Below are 10,833 nucleotides of genomic sequence, written 5' to 3' on the forward strand. Positions count from 1 at the left end.
GTAATGCTTCAATCGCTGACCATTAACCTTGAATGCTTGGCCCGGATCATTCTCAAAAATCTCCACCGCTCCATGTTTGTGTTTTGACAATAAAAGGTCCAGACCACCTTGATTTTAACTTTCCAAGAAAAAGTCGGAGACGAGAGTTGAATAAAAGAACTTGCTGCCCCGGCACAAATGACTTAGGATATAGCTTCCTGTCATTTGGGGGTGATAAGTGGCATTTTTCCCAATTGAGCACCAAATTAGTTTCCACACACCTTTTGAGCACCGCACGAAGATTATTCAAACATTAATCATACAAATGTTCGAAGACGGAGATATCATCCATGAACACTTCGACATTGTTTCCAATCATATCAGAGAATATAGCCATCATATATCTCTGAAAAGTGGTCGGTGCATCACATAAGCCAAACGATACTCTGGGAAAAGCAAACATTCTAAATGGACAAGTGAAGGTAGTCTTTTCTTGATCCTCTGGTGCAATGCAAATCTGATTATACCCCGAATAGCCATCTAGAAGATAATAATACTCATGACCGGTCAACCTGTCAAGCATCTGATCATTAAATGAAAGAGGGAAGTGATCCTTTCTCGTGGCCTTGTTCAACTTTCTGTAATCCATGCATACCCTCCATCCTGTGACTGTTCGAGTGGGGATGAGCTCGTTCTTCTCATTTTCTACCACCGTGATACCTCATTTCTTAGGTACACATTGCACGGGGCTCACCCAAGAACTGTCAGAAATAAGATATATGATTCCTGCATCTAGCCACTTCAGAATTTCTTTCTTCACCACTTCTTTCATGATAGGATTAAGTCGTCGCTGTTGCTCAACAGTCAGCTTACTACCTTCCTCTAGCAGAATTTTATGCATGCAATACGAAGGGATGATCCCTTTGATATCTGCTATAGTCCATCCGATAGCCAATTTAAATTCTCTCAAGATCCTCAAGACTTGTCCTCCTCACTACCTGAAAGGTCAGATGCAATAATAACAGGCAAAGTAGATGCATCACCTAAAAAAACATACTTCAACTGTTCAGGAAATGGTTTAAGCTCCAAAGTAGGTGCTTCCTCAATAGATGGTTTGAGCTTTCCTTCAGCATTCTAGAGATCAGAAGTACCAAGAGATTCAAATGGAATTTCTAGCTTTCGCCTCCAAGGAGAAGCATTTAGATATTGTAATTGCTCATTGCCATCCTCATCGTCACTTTCAAAGTCCCCCACCAAGGCTTTCTCTAAGGCATCAGACATTAGCATATGATCAAGTTCTGAAGTGACCGCATAATCAATCAAATCCACCTTAAAGCACTCCTCAACTTCTGTAGGGAATTTCATCACCTTGAATACATTGAATGTCACATCCTGACCCTCATAGTAAGTTCACCTTTCTACACATCTATCAAGGTACGGCCTGTAGCCAAGAAAGGTCTTCCCAAGATTATGGGAATCTTCTTGTCTTCCTCGAAATCCAAAATGACAAAGTCTGTAGGGAAGAAGAGCTTATCCACCTTTACTAACACGTCCTCCACTATGCCTCAAGGATATGTAATAGAACGATCAGCCAATTGTAGAGACATGTAGGTGGGCTTTGGATCAGGAAAATTCAACTTTTTGATGATAGGAAACAACATCAGATTGATGCTTGCTCCCAAATCGCACAAACATTTTTCAAAAGGCAACTTGCCAATGGTGCAAGGAATGGTGAAGCTACCTGGATCTTTAAGCTTTGGAGGTAATTTTTGTTGCAGCACATCACTGCACTCTTCCATTAGAGCAACGGTCTCAAGGTCATCCAGTTTCACCTTCCTTGAAAGAATACTCTTCATGAATTTTGCATAACTAGACATTTGCTCCTGAGCCTCAGCGAAAGGTATATTGATGTGAAGTTTCTTGAACACCTCCAGAAACTTACCGAACTGCTTATCCAGCTTTTGTTGTTCCAATCTCTTAGGGAAAGGTGGTGGAGGATAAAGCTGTTTCTCCCCTGTATTACCCTCAGGCAGAGTGTGTTCAATAGTAGTCTTCCTTGGTTCCGCCGCTTTCTCCTTTTGCTTCTCTTCTTCATCAACAACTTCAGCTTCTCCGTCTTTTGCTTTTTCAGCATCAGCAACTTTTCCAGACCTTAAGGTAATAGCTTTGACTTGCTCTTTAGCTTCCTTCATGCCTGGCACTTCAGTATCGCTGGGAAGTGTACCAGGTTGATGATTGAGCACTGCATTGGCTATTTGACCGATTTGATTTTCCAAGGTCTTGATAGAAGCAGCCTGACTTTTACACAACAGTTTGAGTTCCTCGAAATCAGCACTAGAAGGTGGAGCAGCACCTCCTTGTTGAGGATATGATTGCCTTTGAGCATAATGCTGTGGTTGCTGGAATCCAGGTGGATTAAACTGTTTATTCACGCCTTGCTGATATGGTTGCTGAATAGCATTCTGAGTATTGCTCCAGCTGAAATTGGGATGATTTCTGTTGTTAGGATGATAAGTAGCTGGCACAGGCTGCTGCGGTCATTGATAATTGTTCACATACTGAACAGATTCATTAACAAGATAACACTGATCCGTAGCATGAGAACCTGCACAAAGCTCACATACCATAGCTATATGATTGACTACATAGGTGGCTAAAGAATCGACCATCAAAGACAGCGCTTGGAGCTGCGCTGCAATAGCTGTAGCTACATCGACTTCCAGAATACCTGCTACCTTCCCAGGCATCATCCTTTGAGTTGGGTTTTGATGCTCATTAGCAGCCATAGTTTCAATAAGATTATAACCCTCAGTATAGCTTTCGACCCACAAAGCGCCTCCAGCTGCTGCATCGAGCATTGGCCGAGATTGGGCCCCCAAACCATTATAAAAACCAGTGATCACTATCCAATCAGGAATACCATAATGTGGACACTTTCTCAACATCTTCTTGTAGCGCTCCCAAGCTTCGCACATAGATTCTGTTGGTTGCTGCGCAAACTGAGTAAGAGCACTCCTCATAGCTGCAGTCTTTGCCATTGGATAGAACTTCACTAGAAACTTCTGCGCAAGATCTTGCCAAGTAGTGATGGACCCAGCTGGTTCAGAATGTAACCAGTCCTTAGCTGTATCCCTCAGAGAGAATGGGAAAAGCCTCAGCTTGATAGCCTCATCAGTCACACCATTATATTTGAAAGTACTACAGATCTCGACAAAATTCCTGATGTGCATGTTGGGGTCTTCAGTCGCAACACCTCCGAAAGAAACAGAATTCTACACCATCTGAATAGTGCCCGGCTTGATTTCGAAAGTGTTAGCCTGAATAGCTGGATGAAGGATGCTTGACTGAATGTCATCAATTTTAGGCCGAGAAAAGTCCATAAGAGCTGGATCTGCCGGAACTCTACGATCACACAAGATTATTGGTTCTTTCTGCTCACTCTCTTTATCCGAATCTTCAAAATCTATCTTCTCCGGAATATCAAGAATTGCGTCTGTCTCCTCAACCGTATCTAAAGTCCTCTTGCGAGTACGATAATGTGTTTGCATAAATGCTCGATAAAGTACCTGAAACACAACCGGAAATAATAAGTAACACATCTTAATCAATGAGTCCTAATGACCACTGATGGTAAGTACATAAACTAAACAAATACGCCGAGTCCCCGGCAGCGGCGCCAAAAACTTGTTTGGGAGAAAAACACGCGCTAATATTTCACGTAAGTATACGCGTTCGCAAGTAATATAGAATAAATTCTAGTTCGTTCCCACAGAGACTCAGACTACTTATGTTCATTTACACTTACTCACTAATGTATGATTACTTCTCAATGTCAAGACAATAACACGTAGATTTGATTAACTAATTATTAACTATAATTAACTACGTGAATTAAACACTTAATCGATACTTGAATTAACAATATTAAACACACATGAGATCATAACTTCATTATTACTTCCTTCAATAGTTATTATTATTACCCTTAGCATGTAACGGTGATGATATTAATCGAACAACACGAAACTGATAAAAGCCAACTTTCGTTGTACTAATACCATTCTATTAAACATCCACAATTAAGATAGAAGTTGAATAGGCATCAATTATGTTGAGCCTCTATATGTCTACAGAATTTGACAACATAAAGATTTAAGCACAAGTTATTCCTTAAGATTACACAGGGCAAGTAAAATTGATAGAGTTACACACTAATCATGCATACACATACATGAACCTATGCTAGCATGGAAAGTTCTAAACCTCAAGATCCACCATCGCTTCACAAGAGATTAACACCCTATCTTATATGTTCGTGACGCACATAAGACAAATAAGCGCAACCAATGCTAGATATCATGCAATCATCACACACTAAGGTATTAAACAACTAACTAAAAAATTCCATAGTAAATCCGTTACAACCCCATGATTATGATTAGCCCATGATAGAACACATCGTCATCATGGGTTCTTATGAAAACATGATAATAACACACAAGAATAAACTAAATAAAAATACTTATTAAAACCAGAGTACGTCACAAGAGTAATAAGGTTCAAAGTAAAGAAAACTAGCATCCACTGATACAACGAATAAAAAAATCACAAGAAAACGTATGCTTCCTCTTCTTCGTCGTGATGTGCTAAAACGGTCTTCTTCCTTCTCTCCTTGCTCCTTGATTGATACCATGATTCATCACACGTGAAACGTCTCTGAAAAATACTTATATAGAAGCCCTACAAGTCCCAACTATCTCAGAAGTCAGAAGTCCAACATAAATATAACTCTAAAAATCATTATTTAATTTTACGACCCTGAGCGGCCGCCAGCAATCCTGAGTGGGTGCCCAGCTTCCTGAGCGGCCGCCCAGACAGGCTGAGCAGGCGCCCAACACCGTACTGGAAAAATTATTATCCTGCTCCCGTTTTCTGCTGCGTTCTGCTCCTAACTTCCCATTTCCAATGCCAAGCACATACCTAGCCTTATTCCTGATGAAATCTATATACAAATGCAAGTAATACCCTGAAAAGCACAAACACTAGAAAAACACATCAAATACACAAAATACTTGATTTCAAGACATCAATTCAAGCCATTATAAGACGTTCTAAGTGGTATAAAATGCCACTTATCACGGTGTCTGTGGTCAGAGACCTCCAGGGGTATGCCTGGACTGAAGGCCTCCTCCTGTAGTCAATGAGTGTCCTCATTGGGGATGTGGGGTGAAATCTGGTGTGTGCTTTGGGAGCTCTATCTCTGTAGTCAACGGGTGTCCTCGTTGGGAGACTTCGGAGTGTCCTACACTTTGCACCCAAAAGCTTGGGATCACTTGTCCTGTAATCTGGTAGGGGCTCTTTATCGGGGGACAAGGATGCTTCCAACATTTGGGGTAAACCACGGCTATACCTGCGTCCGTGGACTAGAGAAACAGCTGTTAGCGGAGTGTTATCCTTGGCTAGGGAGATGCCTTATCCGTGAAGTCTCGAAGCCACGGACGAGCCTTGGGCCTTTGTGGTTGGGCCTCATCGGCGGACATTCCTAAAGCTAGTAGAAGACGGTTTCCAGTGGGTTTCCCATTCGGCCTCAGAACAAGAGATCTAAGCCCATTAGGTTTCTTGTTCCCCAAGAACTACGTTGGCTTTATTCCCTATAAATAGGGATACGTAGGCAAATTACAAGGGGTTAGAAGAGAGAGTGAAAAAGGAGCCACCACTAATCCTGAGCAATCTCAACCACCAATAATCACCACCACCAAACACTGTTCATACTTTCCGACGAACACTGTTCATCAGATCCACCGGTTACCGTACATGTTTCTGATAAAGAACCACCATCACGGATCTTGTTTCCGGCTATGAACCTCAAACTTTGTTGCTCCCAAATTCCTCCGTCAATAAATTGGCGCTAGAAGGAGGGGCTAATGAAGATCTGCATCTAGGAGAAGAGGTCTCAATACCGTGATGGAAGTTTTTATGAAGGAAGCTCTGAAAAAGAATCTGATCATGACTATGATCACCATGAACCTTATGTTCCTCTTATGACTGATCGCCCCACCCAGATGTTGGGGGATAGCCACATGTGCTGATCAGTAACGCTGACTTGCTGGAACAACTTTATCATATGGGAGATGTTCTGAACGGGTTCGACTCAAGGCTGAGTACCGTGGAACGACGAAAGACCAGGAGGGGCCTTCGCTACAATCGTGCTGCCCACGCACCTGGAAAAGCTCCCATGACTGAGAGAGATGACTTGGCCGGCTGCGGCCGAACTGAAGGAGGGCGCATGCCAATAACACCGCGGTGCCTCAATTACTCCAACGATGTGACCCCGATCGTTGAACTAGTTGATGATGACGCGGATGGTGGAGAGAGGCCGCAGACAGATAATCAAGTGATTACTCACCCTCATCGGTCCGGGTATAGTCTCGAGGAACGACGAAGGCAGAGTTTATGCTGGAGAACGAGCAACGAGGATTCGCTGCTTTGAATGATCATTTAGGGATCTGCCTAGAAGATAATGATCTAAGGATGCCACTGTTGGAATGGAAAAAGGAAGCCGACCGCGGAGATGTGATGCCCCCATGGTACAACACGTGTGCCCCTAACTTCCCTTGGGAATCAGGAGCGGCACCGCGATCATGAGAGAGCTCCTTCTCGCGGGTCGTTGGATCGGTATGGCCAAGGTTACAGAAGTGACCGCTGGTGAAGATCCCAATGGAGGGGAAGAGGCGGAGGACGAAGCCGGTACTCGGATGGCTACCGCGGCGACAACTATCAGGGTTATAGGGGCACTCACACCTATGACCACGCTGAAAGAGACAACAACACGAAGAATTATGGCCGGAGAGAAACCCAAAATTATGATCACGAAATACCTCGTGGCCGCGGTCAAGGCCAATGAGGAACCTAGGGAGGAGATAGAGGGCATAACTAGGAAATAATAGAAAGGCCTGGAGAAGGGTAGACTAATACCCATGGCACCGATCAACAACATGCTCCTCCTGGTGGCGATCGAGTAGTGATACCTCCGCCTCAGCCCCAAGATCCATAACCTCATATGCAGGTTATCCCGGGCGTAGGAACTTTAAACGTGGATGACCTAAAGAGGTTGCTTAATCACTTGGAAGGAAGGGTAATGGCCATGGCCAAAATCCCCTCCCCGTTCTCTACCGTGGTAAGAGAGGCTCAGTTGCCAGCTGGATATCGCAACACTACTAGTGATCTCCGTTTCCACGGAAGCTCTGATCCTGTGAAATTCTTGGGCCGATTCAATATAGAGATGGACGTGTATCAAGTTCCGGACTTGGCTCAATGCCAACTCTTGGCGGCAACTTTCAGGGAAAGTGCCCAACAATGGTTCCAGAAGCTCGGGCCAGGGGTGATCACTTCTTGGGAACAAATGAAGACTCTGTTCCTAACTAAGTTCCAAGCAGTTGTAAGATATGCCCCATATATCACCACTTTTACCAACGTCAAATAAAGGGAAAATAAAAGCTTAACATCCTATTTTAAAAGGTTCAACTCGGAATCCACCAGCGTGAGAGGTGCTTCGGATGAAACTCTGAAAAAGTTTTTTGATAGCAAGACTAAGGGTTGGCTCGGATTTCTGAAAACATCTATAGGGAAAAGACCCGGCAACTTTGGCAGATGTCTTTGCCTTAAAAGAATCATTCAAAGCCATGGAACAATCTCTAGTGGAGGTACAACCAGTTTCACAAACAGGTCAGAGAGTCGAGGCAAAGAAGAGAGATAGGTCTCCGAGTCCAAGATACCGAAGGAATAGTCGAAGTCCAAATCGAATAAATGTTACGACTACAAGGAGGGAATGGAGTCCTTCCTCGAGCTATGACAACAAAACAAGTGGATACACGCCTTTAGCCGCATCAATTGAGCACATCTTTGAAGTAAACAAGAACAGGGGACTATTTAGAAATCCTGAGGCTCTATCATCTTGGCAAAGTAAAGATAAAAAGAAATATTATGAATACCATGAGTCATCTGGACATAGCACAAATGAGTGTCTGCAGCTCAAGGATGAAATTTAAGCTTTAATCAAGGAAGGATACCTCGAAGAATGGGTGGTGAAGGAAGTAAGAAGGCATAAAAATAATGCTGATAGAGTAAAGGAGGTAGGAAGTCATACACCTCGAGGGCCAAACAATGAAATTCTGGAGGAGAATAAGTTCGTTAGGGATGGCAGCATCCGAGCGATATACGGAGGGGATCCTGGGATGGAGTGTATCAATAGAGCCTTGGCCAGACATGCAAGGGAAGCCCGGTTCAAACCTCTAACTGAAATTCATAGGGTGGAGACTCGGCCACCCAAATTATTGAAGGGCGAATCCATGGACATCAGCTTCTGGGAAGCAAATTCTCGGTGGGTGCACCACCCCCATAATGATGCCCTGGTTATCTCCATCCAAATCGGAACTAAGAACGTCTATAGAGATTTTACAGGTAACGGAAGCTCAACGAACATCCTCTACTATAGCAGTTTTAAGAAAATGGGACTGCCCGATCGAGATATGTCAAGAGAAGATTCTTGGCTCTATGGTTTTTCTGACGAAGGATTCCACGTCGTGGGATCAATCCGATTGCCGTGCACCTTAGGAGAAAGTCCGTTGGCCATAACGAAAATGCTCGAGTTCAAGGTTTTAAATCAGGAATCATCCCATAATGTACTACTAGGACACCCCTTCCTTAGGGAGACGAGGGTCATCACTTCAATCCACCATCTTACCATCAAATTTCCAACCCCAAACGGGGTCAGTGGTATAAACGAATCCCAGTATGATTCTAGGGAATGTTACAGACATGCTATGAGGGGCTTCAGGAAAAAAGATGTCGAAACAGGGGATGCGTCAGACGATGAATGAGAAAAAAAGTATCGAATAGCCACTCGAAGAAATTTGAGTCCATTATTATGTAGAGCAAGAAAATGAATGCTCCTTTGAATTTCCTTCGGCAACGCTGTTCTTAGAAGATACTATCAGAATTTAGATATTGGACAAAGAAGAGCCTCCAAACCAGATAATCTAAGCAAATTTCAATGGAGAAAGGCTCGAAGGAAGACTTGATGTCTTGGAGAGTCTTGGACTAAATATACATAAGGTAGATGCCTCTCTTCCTGAGAGCGCGCCCTTATCTTTGAGAGATCTGGGAGAGGTTGATGCCTCTATTATATAGGGCACACCCTCAACAAATAAAGAGGTTGATGCTCACCGTGGGGATGCGCCCTCTCAGGAAAGTGATGAGGATCATAATCAGCCCGACTTAGACCCACGAGTACCCATGCCAACAGAAAAAATGGGTCTAGCGGAAGACAAAATTGAAATCCATGTCGACGAAAAAGATCCAAGCAAAGTTCTAAGGATTGGGTCTCAATTGGATCCGAAATTGAGAGAATGACTCTCTATATTCCTCCTGGAAAACCTTGATGTATTTACATGGAGTCACTCCAATATGGTAGGGATTGATCCAAAAGTCATGAGCCATCGACTGAATATCGATCCCAAGCATAAAGGGGTTCGACAAAAATGAAGGGCTTTAAGCAGTGAGAGGGCTATAACCTTGGCGGAAGAAGTAGATAGACTCTTGGACGTCAGACTAATCAGAGAGTCCTTTTACCCAGAATGGTTGGCCAATCCAGTGTTAGTAAAAAGGCCTAGTAGCAAATGGAGAACGTGTATGGATTTCACCGATCTAAATAAGGCGTGCCCAAAAGATAGCTTCCCTTTGACAAGAATAGACCAGTTGGTCGATGCCATGACAGGACATGCTCTGTTGAGTTTCATGGACGCATTCTCTGGTTACAACCAGATTCCCATGTATGAACCTAATCAAGAACACACCTCCTTCATCACAGGCAGAGGTCTCTACTGCTACATTGGGATGGTAAATCACCGTCGAATCGAAGCCAATCCTGCAAAGATAAAGGCCTTACTGGACATGAAATCTCCCGCCAGCATTAGACAAGTGCAAAGTCTGACGGGAAGGATTGCAGCGCTAAATCGATTTGTGTCAAAATCTTCAGATAGATGCAAGGAATTATTTAAAGCAATTAAAGGAATGGGAAAAGACTTTGTATGGACCTCAGACTGTGAGGAGGCCTTTCAAAAAAATCAAAGAACAATTGGGGAATCCTCCCATGTTGGCCAAGCCAGAGGACGAAGAAACGTTGATTCTTTATTTAGCAGTCTCTGAGTATTTGATCAGCCCAACATTGGTGAAAGAGGAAGAAGGTCGACAGTCCCCGATGTACTACGTAAGTTAAAGGTTACAAGACGCAGAGACTAGGTATACTAGCATAGAGAAATTGGTATACGCCCTTATCCTTGCGGTAAGAAAGTTAAGGCCATATTTCCAAGCTCACCGAATACAAGTCCGCACAGCCTATCCTCTTAGGCATATTTAACCAACCACTGTTACGATGTATGGATTTGGAAGACAGAAATTATATTCTCAGGGAGGTGCATAAAGGTATTTGTGGCAATCACTCGGGGGGTGGTTCATTGGCATTAAAAGTCCTCAAAAAAGGATATTACTGGCCAACTATGAAAGAGGATCCCTTCAAGTTTGATAAGGCATGAGATCATTGCCAATGATTTGCTAATCATTCCGATGTTCCAGCAACATCTATCACTTCGCTGACAAGTCATTGGCCTTTCGTGTTGTGGGGAATTGATATCATTGGGGAATTACCCAAGGTCAAGGGGGTATGAAATATGTTGTGGTGGCTGTGGATTATTTTACAAAATGGGAGGAAGCCATGCCACTAGCTACGATCATGACAAAGAAAATCAAGGACTTTGTCTTCAACTCCATAGTCTGCAGCTTTGGTATTCCATATAA

General features: G+C 43.4%; 1 protein-coding gene across 1 annotated transcript; it reads left to right on the plus strand.

The window, feature by feature from the left end:
- The first annotated feature begins 8,327 nt into the window (after window positions 1-8,327).
- LOC141689354 (uncharacterized) lies at window positions 8,328-8,858 on the plus strand. Its single transcript, XM_074493657.1, has one exon. The coding sequence runs from the start codon at window positions 8,328-8,330 to the stop codon at window positions 8,856-8,858; it is 531 nt and encodes a 176-aa protein (XP_074349758.1).
- The last annotated feature ends 1,975 nt before the right edge of the window (window positions 8,859-10,833 follow it).

The sequence above is a fragment of the Apium graveolens genome, chromosome 1 (assembly GCF_009905375.1).
Source record: "Apium graveolens cultivar Ventura chromosome 1, ASM990537v1, whole genome shotgun sequence".
In the NCBI taxonomy this organism is placed as follows: domain Eukaryota; kingdom Viridiplantae; phylum Streptophyta; class Magnoliopsida; order Apiales; family Apiaceae; genus Apium; species Apium graveolens.

Coding starts and splice junctions, on each gene's coding strand:
- LOC141689354 (XM_074493657.1), top strand. CDS start 8,328: ATGGACATCAGCTTCTGGGAAGCAAATTCTCGGTGGGTGCACCACCCC.